General features: G+C 31.3%; 1 protein-coding gene across 1 annotated transcript in view; it reads left to right on the top strand.

The window, feature by feature from the left end:
- Positions 1-1,938: 1,938 nt before the first annotated feature.
- Positions 1,939-25,583, top strand: part of LOC112211589 (lachesin) — a gene marked incomplete at its 5' end in the record, with an annotated part of 81,234 nt that continues 57,589 nt past the window's right edge. The window contains 3 exon segments of the mRNA XM_067053561.1: positions 1,939-2,054; positions 15,612-15,797; positions 18,447-18,633. Coding sequence (XP_066909662.1) covers positions 1,939-2,054; positions 15,612-15,797; positions 18,447-18,633 — 489 coding nt within the window.

Raw genomic sequence — 25,583 nt, 5'->3', positions numbered from 1 at the left:
GACTACAACTATTAAGGTGCGACCTTTTTTTTTTTTTACGATATTCCGATATAATCGGAGGGAAATATCGATATTCCGATATTATCGGTTACTGAATATCGATATCAAAATATCGGATATCGGAGACAAAATATCGATATTTCGATAATATCGATATCGATATCCCATCCCTACATTGCAGGGCTTGGCACGATCCTGAAATTATCACTACTTTCTTTAACCTGACCCTCTCAATAATCTTCGAACACAATCATAAATTTAAAATATAACTTCTATTGATCCATTCTCAACATTTTTTATTTTTCGCCAATATTTCGATCAAATAATTGTCAAGCAGACTTTATAAATAATAAAGACCTTTATAATGCTTATCGTTTTAAAATTTTCATTTATTGGCTATTATTACCAAGTCAATTCATGATTCAATTATACATTTATTTTAATGACCTTAAAATATTTAGCACACTAGCCTATTTATTAGCACAGTTTAATTTTTAATAAAATTGTAGTATTCTTAGAGCGAATGAAACTTTTGGAAATGAAATAATAAAAAAAAAAAAAATGTTACTAACGATATTTAGAATAATGATATTTAGAATTATATAGTTACATGATGATATTTACTAATATAAATTAAATAAATTAGTTTCAAGAAATTTTAATTAAAATGTTCAAAAACTCTATCTACTATCTTTTCCTTTTTTCGCAACTCTCCCACAGTGTAGCATCAGGAAACAATTATGAATTATAGCTCATAACAAAGAGGATGAAATGCTTACAGTATGCAACTACAATTTTCAGTTTTCAAGATATCTTAATCTAAATGCAAAACAAAACGAGCGTTGCCCCCACTTCCGTTTCATTTCAAGCGTTCCCTCGGATCACGAAATAAATTGACTCGTATATTTTTTCCTTGATTTGTAGAATGTCAGTAAATAATATTAACTTTAAAAGTTAGATTCACTTAGAGTTCAAAAGAGATTATTTATCAAGTAAATGACGTACTATAAAACTAGGGTTCATAATTAACTCTGCACTTATATTTTAAAATTGTTTATGTTCAAACTTTTTTCTGAAGAACGGTTTATTTAAAACATTTTCTGTTACACATTCATTATAAAGTTTTCGGTAAGGAATATTAGAATTCGATAGAATAAAAATTCTTTATAAAACAGTTATAATTATGCTTATTATTATAAAAATTTCATTTATAACTATGGATAAAAATTGTGTCTGTGTGCTAGCATAATTTTGGTTATAATTTTTTTTTTTAATAATAATGTTTTTTTCTGAAGCACTATTGTCCTACGACTTTCCTCAAGCAATGCTGCTTAAGAGTGCGGAAATTATATGATACTTATATTTTCAGAACCTTTTGGTGGTTTACAAAAATGTTTTTGGAATACAAGAACTTATAGCAGATTTTTTTATCAGATACCACTTTTTATATGACTTCCGAAGAAATTTTTCATTACTAGCTATTTTTATTAAGTTCTTATTTAAATTTAATAGTAAAACAGTTAACTTGAAACATTCAGAAAATATAGAATTATTGTTTCAAACCTTTTTAGAAACGAGTACAATCTAGTCAAACTCGATTATAAAAAGTAAACCTTCCGAATCCATTATGAATCTACTCCTATTAATCGCTAAATTTATATAAAAAAATAATAATAACCTCCATCAATTATCCTTGATATTTAAAAATGCTACAACATTCTCTCCCATAATGTTCTGGATGATAATAGTATCTCTGTTGCTGTACACAGACACCTTACACATTTAGAACTAAACTCAAATCAGATCAGGGAATGACTTTAATTCTTGTTCTGACTGCTAAATCCGTTATTCACGTAAGTGACTACTTTATAAAGATAACCCATTATAAAGATTTGATTAAGATATAAACTTAATAATCTATTAATTTTTTTTTTCCAGGACAAGCTCAAGTTGAATATGAGCCACAATTTCTCGAAGCTCTAGAAAACCACACCGTAACCCAAGGAAGAGATGTCATTTTCACCTGTGTAGTTAATCACTTAGGAAGATACAAGGTAAGCAAAAAATCGTTTAAAATTTATTGCAGATGAATATTTTGTTATAAGATATCTTGAGTTATTCTGAAATGACGGGTGATTTTATATTTAGAAAATTTCGATTGAAAAGCGGCAGTTTTTCTAGTAGATTATTTAAATGTATTGCCAAAATATTAAATTTAAAATTATTAAGTAAAAAATACAATATCTATTCTTTAAATTAAAATCTGCTAAGTCATAATCGTTTTACACTTGTATCAATGAGTTGAAAATCATATAAGTTCTTTTTTGGACTATCTTTTAAGTCCGATGAATTTTCACTGTTTTATATAGTTAGAAAGTATTCATTTAACTAAAATAACCACTTATTTTCGAAACCATACCACATTTGCCGATGACACATGGGTGCTATCAATGAATAATAATCCGTTAAATGTACCCAAAACTCCTCAGTTCCATATCCCAACCCATATAGAATGATGGTAGATTAAAATCATCTACTGCCGTAAACCTACGGACTGCACTACAGTAAGTATCTTATAATCATATTCCACTCATCTCTGTCGAATATTTAGAATTTAGAATCCTCAAAGAAGACTGAAAAGGCAAGAAACTGCACGTCGGTTCCGACTGTTGCGTAACATACAAGAAAACGATCCAAGCTTCGAATCAATAACAAAAGAATGTTTTACATGACCATAATAATACTATGAGAGCCCGGTGGAAAAAGTTAACTCAATTATTTTACCTTAATTAATTAATTTAATAGAACTATGTACACAAAACGTTAAAAAACATGTAAAATGTAAGAGTTCCATATCCTCAAAACTACCTACAACATTATAAAACTTAATAAAACATAATTTAGAGTAAATTACATTTTTTTAAATATGAGTTCAAGTTGCACTGTTTACGTTCAATAGTTTTTAAGATACTTTTTCTTTTTGTTTTGTTTTTACATTTGATTTCTAATTATGAAAATAAAATTTTTGGTTTATGAAAACATTTATCTGAGGAACGATTCGATGTATAGATATCTGCAAGCACTAAAATTAAAGCTAGATTAATGTACTATAAAGTAGTACGTAACACTTATCTTTGTAGTAGTAGTAGTTTTTATAATATTCGGATAAGTAAATTCACAAAATATTGATTTTTAGTTGTTTGGAAAATTTAAAAGGATACCTCAGAACAATTATATGTACAGATTTCTACCAAAACCCAAATTAAAGCTAGTTTAATATACTATAAACTTGTTTATAATAAAATAAATAAATTGTTTAAAATCTTGGTAAGAGTAGTATTTTGCACGATATTGGCGAATGAATATGAATTTTGCATATGAAATTATGCCCGAACAACTAAAAATCAATTTATTTTGGCAGATATGAAAAATACTACTACTATGAATATAAACGTCATAAACTACTTTATAGCACATTAAACTAGATTTAATTTGAGCTTTGAAAAAAAATGTATACGTGCAGTGTAGATCTTGAGATATAATTTCCCAAAATGAATTCATAAATTATAGCTTTTTCGCTATGAAATGTTGGTTTTTAATAAAACTATATATCAAAAACTATTGAACACCTCTATTAGGGCTCATAATTTTGCAAATTTCCACTTCTTTAAATGATAAAACATCGTTTGATTTTCTAGTTTTTTTATTAGTTTAAATGATATGGTGCACCCAATGAAAAATTAATCTTGTTAACTTTTTGGAACAGCCACCATTTTTTCTTCTTCTTCATTATGCTTGTCGGACTCATCAATATTAATCAATAACTATACATAGTTTTCATTAATGTAATGAAACGTTAAGGTGAAATAACAGACTTTTTTCCCCTCTTGTGTTCTTGGGCTGTAATATAACATATTAATGGGGTGTAAAATAAAAAAAGACAGTTTTCAAACCAAAATTTTATTACTATTTCTTTGATATAAAATAAAATTAATACTCAAAGTATAGTACATTGTTATCTACCGTCATTGCTCGATCCCACGCTGATAACATTTTTTGGGATGGCTGTCAAAGAACTCTTGGACCGCGATTTCAACTTCCTCAAAATTATCAAATTGAAAATTGTTCCCTTGAAGGAACTGGGCCATGGATCGAAACAAGCAATAATCCGATGGTGCGAGGTCTGGACTATTTACTGGATGAGGCAGGAGTTCAAACCCATGAAGTTCTTTAAACTTTTCTTTGGTTCGACAGGAAGTGATTGCTGAGGAGTAAGTACGTGAGGAACCAGTTTACTGTTGTTTTTTTTCACTTACCCTATGGAGAGTAGATGGTGACTAACAGTATCTTTCGACACATCACACTCCCTGGCAAGTTCGCGAGTACTTGTGGACTCTATAGCTTCCTACAAAACCTCATCAATATCCATTAATGGTCACCCGGAGTCCTTCTTCCTTTCAAAACTTCGTATCCTCACTGTTTCACGCCTCGCAGTCAAGTACACCTTCCCCTTCATATTTAATAATTTCACGAGTTGCTTCAACGGTTGTGAATTTTTTTTTTCCAGTTATGCCTTAAAATTACGAGAATTTCGTAGGACACTGTCATGTTTCTTCATTTAAACAAATGACTAAACTGAGGCTTTTTTTTTAGTATTCAAATGAATTAGATAATAATTTAAAGGGATTATTAAGAATTGGTTAGTATTAAATAGGATTAAAATACAGTCCTATTAAAATCTTGAATTTTATAAAACATTTATTTTTTTTTTATACAACCCATTAATTCGATTAGCATAATTTTAACAAAAAAAAAGTGATTTCATTATTAATTTTTTGCTAATTTTTGTCTTTCCAAGTTTGGTATTTTTGGAATATGTTGCCAAATGTTGTTAGGTAACAAATTTTGTATCATTGGTAAATATTCCTTAATTTATAATAAAGAGGATGTATTGATTCTAGTATAAATTTTCGTAATATAAAAGTTAGGTGATTCGGGTGAAAATCTCTATTGTTATTCTATTGATTACGACTAAATAAGCAATAAAGTTGTTGGGGGAGGCTGCTACCTAATGTAGTAGTGGTTAGCCGACCGCAAATGCCGCAGGGGGTTGTAGAAAGGTCAATCTATTGCCATCTCAGCTAGTACATTACCCCTCTAAAAATAAATTGTCAAACTTAGTTCTAAGTTTAGGAGCAGCTTTTTCTTGGTTAATGACCGATAGAAAATAAATGAAAAAAAAATTATGAAGAGGAAACTATTTTTCATTAAAATCTGAGGATGAATTTGAACAATGCTTTAATAACCGTCCTTCCATATTTATTTTTTATTCTTTTCGTGAGGACGAAAATAAAATAATACCTTCTCATATTTAACAGATATTACATATTTATAATTTTTTTATACTAATTAATATTTTCATTTCAATTTAAAAGTATTTTTTGTTAGTGTAATTACATTTAAATAAGGTTTACTAAGTTCAGCAGCTTTTTTATCTAATTAATTTTTTTATGATCATTTTCAGTAATAATCTTTTTAAATTGATCAAAGAAAAAAATTTTCTATTTGTATGAGAAGAATAAAACATTTTTTGTCTCAACCCGATATTTTCTATATTTGTCACCACAAATCAAAGTGCCTGCTCAACCTAAAATTGAAAAAAAAATTAAATAATTTTTACTTCGTTATTCATATGTCTTCAGAAAAACCTTTCATGTTCTTCAGCCTATTAGCAAATTCTATAATTAAAACATTTACTACCAATAGTTTTACTATAGTCCAATGTAAATCATACAAAAATGTTGTAGGAAGATAGTCCGGGTGGCGGTCAATAAAGGTATTCAAATAGTAAAAGAAAACTATTTATTGTTAACCAATGTTTCACCAGATTAAATAAAATGTTTGTTTAAAATAAAAAATAAAAAAATGTTTGTTTAACAATGAATAGTTTTCTTTTACTATTTGGATACATTTATTGACCGCCACCCGGACTATCTTTCTACAATTCAATTCGTAAGGTCGTAAGGTATTATGTACTAAAATAAATAATAATTTATTTATACATACAAAATATTATTTATACATTCAGATAATTTAATATTTAACTACATATATATATATATATATATGGGTTATATATATATATCTACTTCACTAATTTATAAACATTTTCAAATTTTCCAGGTTTTAACTCTATATTAATTGTAAATATCGTTTTTAGAACTTGATCATGGGCAGAAGAGCCTGAAATGTTTTAGTTTAAAAAAAATACCTTTGGAACTTAAGTTTACATCTGATTATTTATATTTAATTAAATAGAATGATTTTATTGCTTCCTTTTGTGATTAGTCTGCTTTAGATCCCCTATGTTTATGAAACCCATTTATACAGTCCAGAGCCTTTTTTACAATAATCAGAAAACATATTTTTCTCTAGAATGAAGTGCAAAATCGGCTCTAACGATTTTAATAAAACTTGAAATTTTTAAAATGTTTATAACCTAATTTACACTTGCTGAGTCAGAAGGGTAACAGAAATTTAGCGCAATGTTTCATGCATTCGGTCTGAGGGAGATCAGAATCATCATGCAAAATCACAAGAAGTCGAGTACTCACAAAATGTCCACCGAAACGTACCCATTACCAAGATATAACCTGAAGTACAAATCTCTCTAAGTCTGTTCTCCCACACATGCTTAGAGTATCTCCTCTTTATCGTAAGGTAGCGGAGTGATCTCTTCCATTCTTCATTTGAAGGGGAAAATTTCAGAGCTCCTCCCTCCGAAGTGTTGTCATAAAGGCTGGGTTAATAGTTCTTGGGACATCAATTATTTACTTTTCGAGCATAGCCTACTCCGAGGCACTTTCCAGGTCTTGTCATCTAGTTGATCCAAATAATCCTTCACGGATTACGCACCAATCCCTGTCGTTTTTTCTCTAAAAGCTTCCTGAAATTTCTGTCAAGAGCTTTCTCTTTACTAGTACTAAAAATATTCTTTGGCGTCAATCTTTTATATTAAGAGCCACCATTTTCAGTTTCCAAAACCATCTGCAACTCCAAGCTTGGTCTGTATCTATACTAATGAATATCCAAATCTTATACCTGAATCATAAAAGAAATAAATATAAATAAAGAATTTCAAAATTTTTTAATAACCAAAATATTTTATGTGTGTACTGTATTTTACTTTTTATATTTACATCTACAATTCCATATACAATACATGGTACATTTACATGATATCACTGAATTGGCGAAACATTAATTAATTTGCAGTACCCAATATCTCAAAGATAATCATAAGGCTTTAATTTATAGTTGTTAATAAAATTAAACTCTCTGCTAAATGATATTATTATTCTGTAAATAAAATCTAAAACAGAATAAACCAGACCGCATGACATGGAATGTTCTAATTCAACATGGCAAATTTAATAGCACAGAAAGAAAATCGCTTACATTAGTTGAATATTTCCATAGAAACGGGTCAGTTGGTTTTTAGCTTAAAATAATTACAATGAGGGATCTTTTCTGAAGGGCGACCGGAGAAGTTTGATTTAGTTGGGCCATTAAAGTAGATTACTCCTGGAATTACTTGTGCTGTGGCCGGGGCTAGGAATGCTAAACACCCTACCTTCCCTTATTTCTCTAAGTCTAGTTTATTCACTAAGTTCCTCCAACAGCTGCTCCAAAAAAAAAATGCTATTTTATAAATTATTTACTATTTCAGAACAGTTATAAATCAATATTTAATTACAAAAGCATATTTCCAACGACATGGCTAACCTACCAACCCACTAATGCATCTTTTTTATTCTACACCGCAATACAAATCGATTTAGTACAACAGACGGTAAGAAAAAAAGGCAGTTATCTCACCCCAATTTTTTATTACTTTAATGAAAAGTAGGTATAATTACTAGTCAAAATTGATGAGTCTGCCAAGTATTGGTAGGGGGAATAAAAAATGACGGCTGTTTAAAAACCTTAATTTTTCAATTTGAGCTCTATATCTTAAAACTACCAACAACACTAGAAAATCGAAGAGAACATTATTTAATGAAGAGTAAATTTGCTGAAATATTAGCCCTAAAAGAGCTATTTACGTCCAATAGTTCTCGAGATACAGCTTTTTAAAAAGCAAAATTTCTTAAAAATCTACTGAAAGATTAGTAGTTGGTTAATTTATTTTGAGAAATCTATTTAATTTATCAATTTTACTTTCCTAGGAATAGCAATTTTCATGATATTTGCTAAAATAAATTGATTTATAGTTGTTTCAGACAATAAGTTTGATTTATGAAAAACTTCATTTCAGAAACCATTGGACGTACAGATGTTTGTCAGCACTCAAATTAAAGCTAATTTAATACAAAATGTTAATTTCTAGTTTTTCTTATAAAATCTTGGATTTTTGAAAAATATACCTCTAGATTCATAAGACGCACATATGTGTGCCAACACTCAAAATAAAGGAAATTTAACCTACTATAAAGTAGTTTATGACACTTATCTTCGTAGGGGTAGTAGTTTTTATGATATTCACATATGAATATGAATTTGAAAATGAAAATTTGTCGGTACAACTATAAATCAAATTATTTTAGCAAATTTCATGTAAACTCCTACGATGATAAACATCATAAACTACTTTATAGCTGATTTAACTAGCTTTAATTTGAGTGCTAATAGACATCTGTACGTCAAATGGTTTTTGGGATATACATTTTTCAAAATGAATTCACTAACTACTGATCTTTCAGTACGTCCAATACAACATTTTAATGAAATGTTGCTATTAAAAAAGCTATATCTCAAAAATTATTTAACGTAAATAGCTCTATTAGGGCTCATATTTTAGCAAATTTACTCTTCTTTAAATGACGTTCTCTTAGGTTTTCTTGTGTTGTTCCTACTTTTTAAGATATAGAGCTCCAAATGAAAAATTAGTTTTTTTTATCGCTTTGAAACAGCCGCCATTTTTTATTCCCCTTTCCTATACTTGACAGATTCATCAATTTTGACTATTAATTATACATATTTTTCATTAAAGTAATCAAAAATTGGGATATACTATTGGAGATAACTGCCTTTTTTCTCCTCTTGGGCTCTTGTACTAATCGGTTTATAATCGTCTTGAAGGCCGTGGAGAATAGTTTAAAGATGGTTGAAATTATACAAAATATTTTTCTTTCGAGTCCTAAAATACATAGACAAGAATTCATATACTTATATTTTTCAAAAAAAAAAAGTATATTGAAATCGGTGATTCCACTTCAGTAGCCTTCCTTCGCAACACAAATAATCAACGCAATTTCTACTGCTACAAATAACAATTAAATAATGAGATGTTAATGATAAAATATATAATATAATAAAAGAAATAAGATAACAATAATGAACAAATCATTCACTTGGATAATTCTTGGGATTTAATGGAAATTGACCGAACTACTTTTTTTCAAAATTCACCATTCACCTGAAACAATTGAGATGAACTGAAGAACTAATTTCATCTTCTTTAGATAATATCTTAGTGGATAGTAGCCCGTTTTTTGTTCTCAGCTTAAGGTATGCCACGTTTGTTCCTAGCCTACTTTTTAAATTTCACTCAATTGAATTAAAACTATACTTGTTTCTAAATATAAGAATCATTAGTGCCGATAATAAAAAACAGACTTAAAGGATCGCTGTAAGAGAAGCAGGCGCTGGAGAAAACAACCATTCTTCTTCTGAGATTCAGAGAATTTTTTTTTCTCTTGAATTCCTATTTATGAAGCGCGCGTAACTTCAGGAAGTGGTTCCCTGACTAGGGAAAGTCATGGTCATGGTGGTAAATGGGAGATTTATTGAAGACAAAATTTCTTCATTTTATTTTTATCTGGGGTGGTTTGGAATAGTTAACATAACACTCAAATACTTAAGGAGTATTATCTAACAGGTTACATACCAATTAAACTCATAGTGGTAAATGGGAGATTTATTTCGAGATTCCGTCCGTTGTAGCTTTTTTTATTATTTTACCTGTTTATAATCTTCTTGGTGTAACTAAGAAATTCTAGCATTAGCTATCAGTATTGAAATCTATAATATTTTCTCATAGAAGTTCAGATGGAAGTTCAGATGGAAAATCAGTGAATGTACAGCTGACAAGTTCTGTTTTCTTTAATGCGGTTTAAGAACTTTATTACTCCTCAGGACCTAAGAAGAGGCTGTTGACGTCAGAGTGTACATGTATCATGGAAGGAAGAGAACCGGAAAAGTTTTGTCGCCGGTAACCGAGTTGTAGGACCTAGACCCCCCCCCCCCTAGGCAGTGGGGCACGTTCCTAACAAAGTCAGCCGTGGCGCGCTCTGATTGCGTCTCTTTGTGCCTCTCATGAAACCATTTTTATAATCCTCACCCCAACCGAGTTTGTTATAGCGAGGCTACTCTACAGGCTCAGCCCTTACTACGGTAACCCTTCCTGGATATATCAGTATCTCCTCTTATGGATGGAGGCTATCTGGAACAGGAGTACGGTAGAGTTCTGAATGGATGGTCTAACTGGTCTACTCAATGAAATAAAAGAACATATTATTATTTTTTCTTTTAAATTCAATTGTATCATTAAGATCTATTTTCTGTTGAATGGAACAAGCTGACTTTCACTCAAATTAATAATTTATTAAATTTTAGATATGAGAGAAGCTGTTGATTCAAATCAAAGTTAAAAATACTCCTCATTTTGAATAATAACAAACTGTTTGTCTTTCACCTGACTAGCGAAAATAGTTAAATGATATTCAGAGTGCACTTAAAGAGCAACAGTTGTGAACGGTGTAATCGTGGTACCATTAAAAAAAGAAAAAGAAATTTGACAAAAGTTTTATATGAATTTAAGTGGAAAAAATCCTCCAATGAATTTTTTTTGTTATTTTTAAGCAAAATACACTATCTGTATACAATTTTTCGGAGCCATCACTCCGTCATCATTTGTCAATATTGTTAAAATAAGGAAAATTTTCTTAAACTCCATTTTCACATCAAGTTTGAGAAAATTTGATATCATTGCATTTGAAATGTGTACTAATTAGGAGAATATTTGTTATATCATATATTAAATAATATTTGTTTAAATATTTAAATACTAGTTCCTGACGATCGGGTCATAGCCCAGAAACGTTATATATTGTGATATGTACAGTATTATATAATTATAAAATGATACAGAAAATGTGTATTTTTTAAAAATAATACAATTTATTTTTCACTCCATCCAACTATTCAAATATTTACAACTGTTCCAGTCTGCCTTAGTTACTAAAAGGTAAAAAAAAAAAATTAAAATTCTATTTCCAAATTAGTTTTTAAAAGACATAAAATAAAAAAAAAATTATATAAAATAAAAAAAAGTATATTTTATCTAAAAAAAAACAACTACTTTGTATATTTTTTGAAAGTAAAGTAGTTTATAAAAAACTATAAATGTATTTCAAGTGCGATATTAATTAATATGTTGTAGATAAAAAAGCTCCAAGGAGAAAAAACATTTGTCAAATAATACTTCCATTGAGTTTATTTTAGTGCTCTTAGTGTTGGGCATTTTATTGAACTATTTTCTCCAGTAAGATGGAGAGACTGTTTGTTATTTGCTTAATTCATTTTACCAGTTCGGCATATAATACATATACATTTTTTGTCAATTCCGTAATTTTTTATACCATGAAATTTTATTTACCATTTAGAAGAATAGGGTGAAGAAGTTTAAAAATGGTTAAAGTTAAAAAAAGGTCGAAATTGTATTATTATATAGTTTTATTCTTTTCAATGTGGGTTAAGAACTTCTAAAAATAATTTTCTTCAATCATTCTTACTAACAATTAATAATTTAATAAGCTCCTTAGTGAGCACTCCGCCTGCTGGCTCCCAAGGAGTTAGTTGCCGGTCCCAAGCCCGGATAAAGGAGGGTTGGTTCGGTGGGTTAACTACCCACCAACCACAAAAAACTTACAAGTTCAGAAAACAACACACAGCCTCGGATATAAGGACAGTCATACAAGGTGTTTGACCCCGGCATGGAAAGGACTTAATATTGCTTCTTGGAATGTTAGAGGGTTAAATCAACCAGGTTCAAGCAAGAGATTAGAGAATGAGCTTGATAAATATCAAGTTAAGGCAGCTGCTCTACAGGAGATACGTTGGAGAAATGTGACAACGATAGAATTAGAGAACTATCTGCTTATTAACAGTGGAGACGATGCAAATGTATGTGGGACAGGCTTCATGATAAGAAAGTCTATTAAGCACACAATAATACAGTATTAACTGATCAGTGAAAGAATTTGTACAGTGCGACTTAGAGGAAGGTTTTTCATAACGATTATGTGCGTACATGCTCCTACAGAAGACAGGGAAGAGGAGGAGAAGGATATTTTCTATGAAACATTAGAAAGAGAATATGACTCAATCCCAAGGCACGATGTAAAAATGATTATAGGCGACTTGAATGCTAAGATAGGTAAAGAAGTGGCATTCAGACCTACTATAGGCAGAGAGAGTAAACATGACTACTCAAATGATAATGGCCATCGCATAATTAACTTTGCAATGGAAAAGGGGCTGGTCAGTAGTAGCACTATATTCCCACATAAAAAAATACATAAAGAGACATGAATCTCGCCGGATGGCCTGACCAGAAACCAAAGAGATCATGTTCTCATAGAGGTTAGACATGCATCAGATATCAGAAATGTAAGGTCGTTTAGAGGAACGGACTGTGACACGGATTACCACATGGTAAAAGTCTGGTATCGACAAAAGCTGGCTATGAGAAGATGCACTACATTGGATAGAGTACATATCTACAACTCAGAAAAGTTGCTCAAGAGTGAAGTAGCAGAAGGATTTAAAAATAAAATAAGGGAACGACTGAGAGAAAATGAGATTGTACAAAATACGACTATAAATGACGAATGGAAAAAAATTAAAAATGTTGTTATATAAAGTGCTTTGTACAGCTATGTACTAGAGAAGAAAGAACCAGCTCACGGAAACGAATGGTTTGATGAAGAGTGTAGGTTAGCTCTGGAAGAAAGAAATAAGGCGAGCTTAAACATACTAAAAAGGAAGACCAGAGGAAGTGTACGGGAATTTAAAGAAGGGAGAAGCCAAAAAACTATGTAGGAAAAATAAGAGAGCACTGGAAAAGGAAAACCTTAAAAAGTTGCAAGAATCCTGGGAGAAAAAAGAATCCAGAATGTTTCATAAAGGTGTAAAGGAAATAAAAAAGAGCCAACACTGGATTATGTAAAGGGAAAGAAGGTGAGCTGATTGGTGAAAAAACGTCAATTCTTGAACGGTGGAGCCAATATTTTTGTGAATTGCTAAACACAAGAGCCACTGAGAAAAGAGCTGAAGAATCTTCAATCTAGACGAAATCCTGGGTAAGGAGCAGGATGGTGCAGAAGAAGTGGAAGCTCCTGAGAAGGAAGAAATTATTAACATTATTAAATCATTGAGAAACCATAAGTCACCAGGTCTTGACGAGATAACTCCAAAGATGATGAAATAAGGAGGCAGTGATTTGTGGGAAGCAATTTATGATTTGATTTGGGAGATATGGACGGAAGAAAAAATGCCAGAAGATTGGACAAAAGCAGCAATATGTCCTATACACAAGAAAGGAGACAAGCTGACATGTGATAATTATAGAGGCATTGCTCTACTAAGCACAACCTATAAAATGCTGGCAGTGCTTCTACATAAAAGAGTGTCCGATTTCACGGAAAATATTATAGGAGAATATCAGGGAGGGTTCCGGCCCGGTAGATCAACAGTTGACCAGATATTCACCCTGAGGCAGGCAATGGAAAAATGCTATGAGTATAATATAGACCTACATCTGCTAGGTCATCTGGACAGTAAATAACTTTTAAAAGCCATGGTAAAGGTAGGCATTCCGAAAAAACTAGTCAGGCTGGTAAAAAATTACAGTAATGAACACTACCTGCCGAGTTAAGCTTGAAAATTCCCTGTCCCAGGAACTTTCTGTGGAGAATGGCTTGAGACAGGGGGATCCTCTAGCTTCTTTTCTATTATTAATATAGCATTAGAAATAGCTATTCGTTCAATCAGAACTAATCCAGGAGGGACCATTTACAATAGACAGTCTTTAGCATATGCAGATGATGTCATTGCCGCAAGAACCCGATCAGTATTAAAAGGAACATTCCAGGAATTCGAAGAAGCAGCATTATTGGGCCTTAAGGTTAATGAAGACAAGACGGTGTATAAGAAAAGCTCAAGAGAGGATAAGGAAAAGAATAGCAAAGTGACGTTCGGAGACCACAGCTTCACTTCTGTAAATCAGTCTAAGTACCTGGGAAGCCTGGTTACAGATGATAACAAAGTATAGAGCGAAATAGAGGCCAGGATAGCAGCAGGAAATAAATGTTATTTCTCACTGCAGAAAATACTGAATTTTAGAGCTCCCTCTAAAAGGATGAGAGTGGTCATTTACAAAACTATCGTAAGGCCAGTAGTGATCTATGGGGGAGAAACATGGACCTTGACAAGAAAAGCAAAACAGATGCTGAACTCCTGGGAGAAAAGGTATTGAGAAGGATATGAGGAGGAGTCTCGGATTATGGAGTCTGGAGAAGAAGAAGGAATGAGGAACTGATAAAGTTGTACGGGGAACCCAGCATCGTGGCGTTAATAAAAAGTGCAAGATTAAGATTGTTAGGACACGTTGAGAGGATGCCCGATGAAAGGATTCCCAAAAAGATGGTTTATGGCAAACCTGATGAAAAACGGAAAAGAGGACGTCCCCGGATCAGATGGCTGGACGATGTGGAGGAGGATTAGAAGCTCTTGAAAGTTGGTAGATGGAAGGAGAAAGCAAGAGACCGTGTAGACTGGTTGGTTGTTGTGGAGGAGGTTTGAGGCAGCGCGATAAAATATTATTTCGGGATCACTAAAAAAAATCTTAAAAAGGAGAGAATTGATAAATTACGAAATGCTGACTAGTAAAGTTAATCATCACTAACCTAAATTATTCAATATTATTATTATTATTATCTTTTTTTATGAGGTGTAAATAATTGACCGTAGATTAATATGAGGGGAAGATACATGAAAGAGACAAACAAACGAAACTTATTTATATGTGCCGACGTTACGACCTGAATTCAGGCCTTCATAAGTAATTCAACGAAGATTTCGTTAAAAGTAAAAATTCATAAAAAGGTCAATATTCCATTAAAAGTAACTTTTATTATAATCTTTGTTGAGTCCTGATAAAGGCCTGAATTTCAAGTTTCGTTTATTTGTGTATTTTTTGCTGACTGCACCCTTGACCATCTTCTCTCATTTTTTTTTTTAAAGATTGTCCGGATGAAGTTGTAAAGCAACTGGAATAAGACAAAAACTATTTATTAAGAGCAAATTTTTTGCCCTAATAATTTCGAATTTTTTACATAAAATGTTTTCAGCTACTGCCAACTGAATATTTTTTGCAGAATGAGAAAGTGCAATAGGCCAGATTTCACCCGACATAAATATAAGACTTGAAACATATTCTAAAAACTGAATTGAAATAAGGATTACGAATATATTATTTGTGTTTCCAGGTGGCATGGATTAAATCAGATTCTAAGATAATTTTGGCTGTACACACTCACCTGGTAGCCCATAACAACCGCCTCTCTGTGACGCACAACGGACACAACACCTGGAAGCTTAAGGTGTCCAACGTACAGAAGAACGACTCGGGCACATACATGTGCCAGATAAATACTGATCCAATGAAAAGCCAGGTATATATAATATATACCATATATATATTTATTATAAGCTATATTAATATGTTCATTAATGTAATATCAAATCATAATCAACCCTCAAAACACTATTTCCTACAAAAGAAGTGACATTTATATCCCTTATGTTTCTGACCTTACACCAACCAAATTTTCAAAATTTTGACTAAATCTTACCAACTCAACTCGTCCCTACAATTCACCTTGTCGTTTAAAACGGTAGTGGCCAAGTTTCACAGATCTCCTGTGAAATAAATTTGACAATTGCAGTTGAAACAATAGTCTGATACTCCACTCATGTTTGGAATATGTTACTGCTTTAATGCACTTACTCAGCCTCCGATGGTTCAGTACCAATGATGTATTGTTTAGACTTGTTTAAATAAAATGGAATCTCTGCGGGTCTGGCCTCTGAATATCAATGATTTTTAAAGAACGAAACTACACCTGTTCTTGCGAGCTATACATGCCTTAATTTCTTCCACACACTCACCCTTTGCTGTGACTAGAATACCCAAAAAATCAAACTGGCTTTACATCTTGATGATGAATCTACCGTAATTGACCACTTCTTGCATTCATTCTGGCGGATTTCTTGAGGAGTTAACATACACCGTATTTTCTACCTCCATAAATCAAAACTTTAATTAAGCTTAAAACTCCATAAATACTTTATTAGTTATTGCAATTATTTGCTTAAAAAAATATATAATTTTTATTAAAAACATTTTTTTACTTCTAGGGGGGAGGCAGCTGCCCCCCTGTGCCGCTTGCTGGGTACGCTCATGGTTATAAAGCCCGTGATGACGATGAAGCTTCGATAAGTACTGCACTTTTCTTGATCACACTCTTCCATACCTCTGCAGAAATTCGTTATTGGTTTAAAAACATTCCTAATCTTCTTCACCCATCTTTAAACTTTCCTTCTCTGTTTAGTTTCACAGTCAATGCGCAATCACGTAACTACTATTTACCATCCGAGTATGTGACAGGCTGTTATTAACAGCTATATCTGTTAATAAACAGGTTTTATAAAATGTATAATATTTGTTTGAATCGTAAATTAAATTTAGAATTCAACTAACTGTAAAATGAAAATATAAATATCCTATGACATGATTCATTTCTGCCAATTAACCTAAAATACCTTTGAAAGAATAAAAGGTAAATAATTCAGAGTTCATGGAATGCTTTGATAAATAAATACTTGATATTTTAAATTAAAATGTCATCGGTTTTTCATTAAAATACAATACTAACAAAACGAAAAAAAAAAAAAATGGACAACATTTTATTTTTCATTTAATTTATCTACAGAATATAGCTCTAAAGTAATTTCGTAATATGGCACGTGGATGTTTCGCTTCCTCTATACCGAGAATACAAAGAGAATATTTTGTAAAAGCTAATTCGGTATAAATTGAGAAACATTTAAAACTTTTAAAACGCTGTTACTCCTAAGCGATAGGAAATTACAGGAACTCAAAGTCAGTAGATTTACTTCAATATTAGTTTTATTAAATATAAAAGTTTACAAAAAAAAGAATCGCCAAGATCTATGATATAATGATATGATATTATATGATAAGATCTATGATGTAATGATATGATATTATATGATAAGATCTATGTGGCACAGAGGCTCTAAGCTACTAACTCCAAGGACCTGGGTTCGAAGCCGGAATTATTGATAAAATTCTTTATTATTTTTTTATACATTGTTTGTTATTACTAACAATGAAAACTATTTTTTTTAATTAACGGTACATTACCAGAGGCTTGTTTAATAAATCGTCAAATCCCCCTTAGACTATTTCGATAAGGATAAATTCTAAATGATATTTGATACAATTTTATAATACATTGATTTATCAAATTTAATCAAAGTTGTTAGATCCGTTCTTGAAAAAATCGAGACAATGTGAATTCAGTCAATCGATTTTATGGAACAAGTTGCTGTCATATCCAGGCATGTATGTATGCTTAAATCTGTGATTTTAGCTTTATATGACTTATCGTTTTTGAACTAGTTTGTTCACACACACAAACACAAAAACTCTCTCTCTCTCACACACACAATTTTGCGAGGCTTCGTTATTTGGATACAGAGCACCACAAAACGTGAATTTATGTCGAAAACTAGATTTCGAAATTATTTTCCCTTTGCAATACCTTCCCTTACTGGTTATTTCATATATAGGTAAGTAAAATTAAAAATTCCCTGGGTGATTTCATACATATAAAAAAAAAACCTTTGGTTAAAAAAAATTAATAGCTCAAACATAAATTTTCGACCAATCAATAAAGAGGCTTTCAAAACCTCTGACCCGGCTGAGAGAGAAATCGTTATGGTATCTCCTGGATTCTACACAAGCGACGAACAAATTGGGTTTGAAGTTTTATAGTGTAATATGTAAATTGTTAACCATGGTTATGTAAATTCAATCTTTTATGTAGAAGAATCGAATTAATTAACCATGCAATTATAAAACTCACCTCCATATGTTTTTGAATTTTATTACACATCAAATACTTAAATATATTATAAATATTTCTTGACTTATTCAAGTACATTTCGATTATAACATAAATGTAGATATAAAAGATTTTTATTTCAGATCGCTTAATCTCCTCATCTTATTACAGATGGGCTACCTTGAAGTGGTCATTCCACCAGATGTGATAGATGAGGATGGAAGTCGCGATCACTCGGCTAACGAAGGAGGTACCCTCAAACTGGTCTGCAGGGCGACCGGCATCCCGGCTCCCAACGTCACATGGAGGAGAGAAGACGGGAAGAAGATATTCCTCCGCAATGTTGTACCTCCAGAAGGTACGTGGAAGCAATTTAGAATTTCATATAACCCTTTTATTTATTTCGTTGCTTTGTGATATATGTTCAATAAAATGTAATAAGGAAAAAACAGAGAACAAAAGGACAGAAAGAACCATACCCAATATATTCAATCTATATGAAAAAGAAAAATGAAATATTGGATTTTTGGACACAAACAATGAACAAAGGGTTCGATAATTGTTTTTATTATTTTTTTAATTCCGATAGAGAACCAATCTTAAAATAATCGACTGACTTTTAATTATAAGACCTCTAACGTCTTTTTCATCCTGACTTTTATTGACGATATAGTACAAGAGGCGAAGAGGATAAAAAAGGCAGTTATCTCACCCCAATTTTTGATTACTTTAATGAAAACAATTTATAATTACTAGTCAAAATTGATGAGTCTGCCAAGTATAGGTAGGGGATTAAAAATGGCTGCTGTTTAAAAGCGGTATAAAAACACTAATTTTTCATTCGGAGCCCTATATCTTAAAAAGTAGGAGCAACACAAGAAAACCTAAGAGAACGTCATTTAAAATAGAGCAAATTTGCTAAAATATGAGACCTAAAAGGGTTATTTACGTAAAATAGTTCTTGAGATATTTTAAAAAGCAACATTTCATATAAATGTTGTATGGGACGTACTGAAGGATCAGTAGTTAGTGAATTAATTTTGAAAAATCTACATCTCAAAAACTATTTGACGTACATATGTCTATTAGCACTCAAATTAAAGTTAGTTTAATGTACTATGCATTAGTTTATAACGTTTATCTTTGTAAGTGTGGTAGTTCGCTAAATTAAATTGATTTATAGTTGTTAGAAGAAATTTTTATTTGCCAAATTTATATTAATATGTGAATATCTATTACTACTACCCTTACGCAGATAAGTGTCATAAACTACTTTATAGTAAGTTAAATTTCCTTTATTTTGAGCGTTGGCAGACATATGTGCGTCTAATGGATCTAGAGGTATATTTTTCAAAAATCCAAGATTTTATAAGAAAAACTAGAAATTAACATTTTGTGAGTTTATTTTGTCAAATATCATAAAAACTACTAGTCCTACAAAGATAAACATTATTAATTATTTTACTTTTTTGCACTGGCAGACATATGTACGTCAAATGGTTTCTGAAATGAAGTTTTTAATAAATCCTACGAAGTTAAAGGTAATAATCTTCTTTATAGTCCATTGTACTAGCTTTAATTTGAGTGCTGTACGTCACATAGTTCCTGAGATATAGATTTCTCAAAATAAATTAACTAACTACTAATCTTGCAGTAGAGTTTTAAGAAATTTTGCTTTTTAAAAAGCTACCTAGCGAGAACTATTGGACGTAAATAGCCCTTTTAGGACTAATATTTCAGCAAATTTACTCTTCTTTAAATAATGTGCTCTTAGGTTTTTTAGTGTTGTTGGTAGTTTTTAAGATATAGAGCTCCGAATAAAAAATTAGTGTTTTTTTAAGGTTTTGAAACAGCCGCCGTTTTTTATTCCCTCTATCTATAATTGGCAGACTCATCAATTTTGACCATTAATTATACATAGTTTTCATTGAAGTAATCAAAAATTGGGGTGAGATAACTACCTTTTTTCTTCCCGGCTCTTGTACTAATACGTGTTGAATTGTGATTGAGCGCTAAGTTAAAGATGTTATGAGGACTAATTTCCTAAATACCCACTGCTGATACGTAATTTCTGGAGAAGGCAGGAAAAGTGATGTATCAGAAAATGGTCAATAACAGGTTAAGTGTTTTAAACTTTTGAGCTATTGTCTGACTTGAACTACCAAAATCACCTTCTTAAATTTCTTGTGTGAGAGATTGACATCAAGATGGTATGTAACTCAGCTTCAACATTAGGAATAAATATTGGTTGCTCGTTGTAGCTCATAATCGGAACGGAAGATTTATTGTAACTCAAAATCTCAATATAGAGATTTCTAATTTTCTCCCGTCCTAAAACATATGCATGCAAATAATTAAAAAAATTATCTTTGACCACACAACAGAGAATCGCATTTTCGGGTGTCCTAAAGCTCTAATTAATTTGCAAAATAATTCCATAAAGTAACAAATCCGGTTTATTCTTTTATTTTCCGTCTTCAACTTCAAGAAGGTGTATCTATGCGAAAATGTTTCAGTAAAACAAAACTAAGACACTAAATTCTGTATCAAATGAGAAATAGTATGCTGTACAACAATAAAAAAGAAAAAAAAAGTGTTTACAAATGTTGCCAAAAATTGAAATATAGTACTGAATATGTATTTTCACCTAATATGGAAACGGATTTTTGACAAGTGGTTTTGATTGATCTGTGTGATAGTTAATAGTAAACGTTACTGTCATGGTAAAACCAGTTTGAACTGGTTGGTAATGGACACATTACAGCCAAGGCATGAACTGTCGCAGCCACTACAATGTTTGAACTATAGTTACCGTCACATTAACAATTACCTTCGTGGCTGTAAAGTAGCACTTTTAGGTCTAGCATGAAAAACATCAGTATCTGACTTCTTGGTTACTGGTGATTTTTTTTTTAAAGTGTTTAATTCTTAACATAACCGATTCGATACCATTGGAGGCCAAGGAATACTCAGAACTGCTGGTTTCGGTACACATTTTATTATGTTCATTTAACGCATAATTTAATTTTGTTTTATTGTATCAAACCAATTAATAACTGTTTTAGTACCACTAGGAATCCGTTTCCGTGAAATCTCTTCTAGATCTCAATGTGGGTATAATTAGAAAACAAAAATGTGGTTACTTGGTTTACTACCAACCGTAGAACTACTTCATGATATAATTCCCTAAAAAGATAATATGAATAATATTTATTAATGATATGAATTTTATGCCAAAACCGACGGCTTTTTGGCTAATTTTGTTAAATTTTATCGTTTGATTTTTGTCATACTAAAAGTGAAAAAAAATTTAATCAAGAAAAATCCATTTTTGGACAATTAAAAAAAATTGTATTCAGAAATTATGAACAAAATATTTTTTTTTATATTGTTATATTACAATATTTTTATGAACAAAATACTCAGAAATTCTGAAATAAATATCATTTTCTGAAAATTTCATGCTGAAAAGATTATGTTATTAGTTTTAAAATAAATGATATAAATGTGGTGGAAGTTATGAAAACTCTAAGATTTTCGCCCATTTTTTTTAACTATGTACACAACATTTTTACAGACTAGAAAGCTTATGAGATATAGTAAAATTAATAAAATCTTTTTTTTTTTTTTAAGTCTCAATTTTCTGTAATTTGGGCCCAAATAGAGATCAGCAATATTAAAATACCAACATTCTTTTTATCTGTATAATATGACATCTATATTTTGTGAATTTTTTTGTCAAATATTATGGTAATTGCTAAAAACCAAGATAATAATTACAAAATACTTTGTGGTACGTTTACCTAGCTTCAATTCAAGTGGATAGTTATAATAAAACAATATGTACTCATAGTAGGTAAACATAAGTAGATAAATGAATTTAATAATAATAAATTAATTAAACAGTTGAGTGGGTAAAATAAATCATATTAAGCATATTCATGCTAATGTGTCATATAGGTATATTTTTATGTATATTCTGCCAAAGTGACCCCGAACCCACCCTCGCCAACCACATGTGGATGGCAGAGCAGGACTTCGAGATCCCAGAAATTCTCTCCCAATCGTTGTGTCCCTGACATTAAGATTCTATGGAGACTGAGTGAGGACTTGAAGGAAATATGGGCTCCAGTAACGATATTTACATAAGGTCACGGAGTCACTGCTGTTTCCATTTTAGGTACGGTTGGGGTTGGACGGTGATTGTGCTTAAGGCTTTGGTGTATGTTCGAGAATTCGGATAGAAAGATAAAAGATGAAAGTATTGAATATTATTGCAATGGCATTAGGCTGTTTTAAATTTTCAAATTCAATTCAATTTTGAATTATAATTTAGTAAAACGATTTCAAAATGATGGGCGTAGCCATTTTTCGTAACATACTGTAGGTAACGTTTTTTAAAACCAAGTTTATATTCTTTCATGTCACAATGAAACTATTTCTAATAGTTTTAAATCGGAACTAGTAACTGAAAACGATTAAATGTATCTAGTAAAAACGAAACCGGTTAAACTAAGCACCTATTTTAGGAAATCTTGCTTATTATAGGGAATAAGATTGGAGTAAGTCAAATAAAAGGTAACCGAGAAAACATTCTGAATACAAATAGATTCATTGACGCGAATAGCGAAGCACCGCTATTGAGACAAGACAAAGAACCTATAAACCATGATGAAAGACATTACCGAACAATCAGTGTTTCCATTCCAGGTTTGAATACAAGAGACAGAAGACGCTGCTAGACAATGCTCTGTGTGCCATTTCCCTAAGCGCATGGCCCATGCGGGCTGCCTCCCTCCATTTTTCAAAGGGCCAATCTCCCTCTCGAGAAAGCTGACTGCTACAATAATAAGGCCTTTACTCGTATTACAGCCAGTTATTCTACTTACTTTCCTTTTCTGAATACTGACAACTATAAAGGAGCTATAGTATTTCAGCACCTATAGCATTTCAAGAAAAAAAATACATATTATAGTATCTTTCAAAAAAATGAACTAGGAAATAAAATTCAACATAATAAAAAATATATATAAAACAAGGTGTGCAGTAAAATGTTAGAAAATATAAAATACCATCAGTAGGTAGACTAAACGCCAAAGCAAAAACCGAATCAAAATTTTACTTTTCCAAACATTCTATAAATATGCTATTTTTGGAAAAGTAAATAATATAAAAGTAAAAGTATAAGTAAAATAAATATTTTAGCTTATTACTTTTTACTGTTACTGTTAGCTTATTACTGCTCATCTTTTACCTATTGTAGCATAAATTTCATTTCTTTTCTTGATCATTGTAACATGTAACACGTATATATATATATAATTATTACTTACATATTTAATTATGTTAATTTCAATTACCCATTATTTACATTTCGTTCCGTCCCTTTCATTATGTTTATAACTTTATTTGCATGAGTACTACCTGATTTTTAATAACTTTTTTTAAATTTGTTTTGTATAATTCTTACCTCTGACGTGATTGTAATTTATGCAAATCCACGAATCATAGATTTATTAATATTTTTAACTTTGAAAATCCACTATAAATTAAGATGGAAGAGGTTCCATACCAAGCAAAAGTTCTCTTTATTACGTTGGAAGGTGTAATGAGCTAATAAATAGGAGAGGAATTGATCAACCGAAACTCGAGTATGGCTAAACTATCGATTGAGGAGTTGGGAGAACTAGGGAACTAGTTAGTGGGAGCTTTAACTGAGTGAAAATCTTGTCAAGGCTGGAATGCATTTAGGGATTTGCATTAAAGAGAATCGAGCGTTTCCTCTCCTCATCCTTACTAATGGCACTTACCTTAAATTGGAACCTTTGGAATTCTTGGACTCCTGAGGGATATTGCTCTCTCTTGTTTTGGCTCTTTTTAACTTCGTTAATTAGACCGAAGGGCAGCAATCCTATGACGGTATGACGCTGCTAATTGGTGATAATACCGGAAAATGAAGGAACAACAAATTATTATTACCTTTTGTTAAAAAAATAATAATTATCTTTGAAAGTTCAATACCAGTGACGTAGCTAGGAGAGAAACGCTGGGATCAATTGTAGCCCAGGTTTGCCTACGACACAAATACAAGGGTTCCCAAGGGTCAAATTGAATCCTGTATATAGGTGGGAATGTGTGTTTATTGTTAACTAAATTTAATTTTCTTTATATAGTATAAAAATTATTAACTGATCAAATAATAACAATTTAATCAGTTTTATTATATCGATTATATATGTATTTATACATATCATACATGTAATGTTTTTCGTTTATTACTTTAAAAAAAAGGGAAGAAAAAATTAAGTCTTTACCGCTATAACCAATGAAGAGTCAGGGGGTGCCCTCTTACAAGATCAACGGTTGTGCAGGGAGGTGATTTGGTTATAATCACGCATAATTGAAGGCATAACAATGTGAAATCAAATGGAATGATTGTAAATATTTTTGACAAAGAGATAATTAAAAACGGCTCATTATAGTCTATAAACATAGACGTTGTAAACAACTAAAGTTCACTATTCTCACTTTATGATTCTGAAGTATTAAAAACGGATATTCATCATGAAATGAGCTAATAGTAATTATTTCAAGCCCCTCCCAACGGCATAATTATTTAAAGCCTATATGGACTAAAGTTCGGTTTCGCATAAGCAGCATCGTTAACTAGACATAATTTTCTTTAAATGCCAGTCGATTTTTCTTTTCTTTTTTTTTTTTTTTAGTAAAACCATTTAGTTGATTTTAAGCTGCTAAATAACGCAAAGTTTTGTTTTCCACAAAATTTTAAATTATTTGCAATTTCAATTATTCGGCCTCCTACTGGACAGCAGATTCACCACTCTTAGTTTAATTTGTCACTTTTAAGTCCACATGGATTACGTTGATGTCTGTAACAAAATAAGCAGTTTATAAATCCAAAATCTCACATAAATATTTTTAATCATCCTAATCCATTGGTTTAATCCTTATCCAGTTCCGCCCATCCCTACAATCCACCTCGAAACGGCAGTGGCCAAGAGATTTATTGTAAAATAAAAATGGATTATTACAGTCTTGGCAATGGTCAGATGCTCCACAAAAGTTGAATGTTTGCGGCTTTAGTGCACTAAATCAGCCTCCACTGGTTCATTACCAGTGACGCAGTGAGAGGGATGTCCTTGGATCTCGAAGAGCCCTGCTCTACCTCTCACGCGTGGGGAATAGAGTGGGCTCCGGAATTCTCAGGTCAATAGTGTAAATATTGTATAAGTGTTTAAATGTGACTAGTGATTATTTTTTATTTTCTTCTTATTATTGTTGTTTTTT

Source organism: Halyomorpha halys, unplaced genomic scaffold (assembly GCF_000696795.3).
Source record: "Halyomorpha halys isolate HHAL.00 unplaced genomic scaffold, Hhal_1.1 Scaffold1618.1, whole genome shotgun sequence".
Taxonomy (NCBI): Eukaryota; Metazoa; Arthropoda; class Insecta; order Hemiptera; family Pentatomidae; genus Halyomorpha; species Halyomorpha halys.
This window is presented reverse-complemented; position numbering and strand designations above follow the sequence as displayed.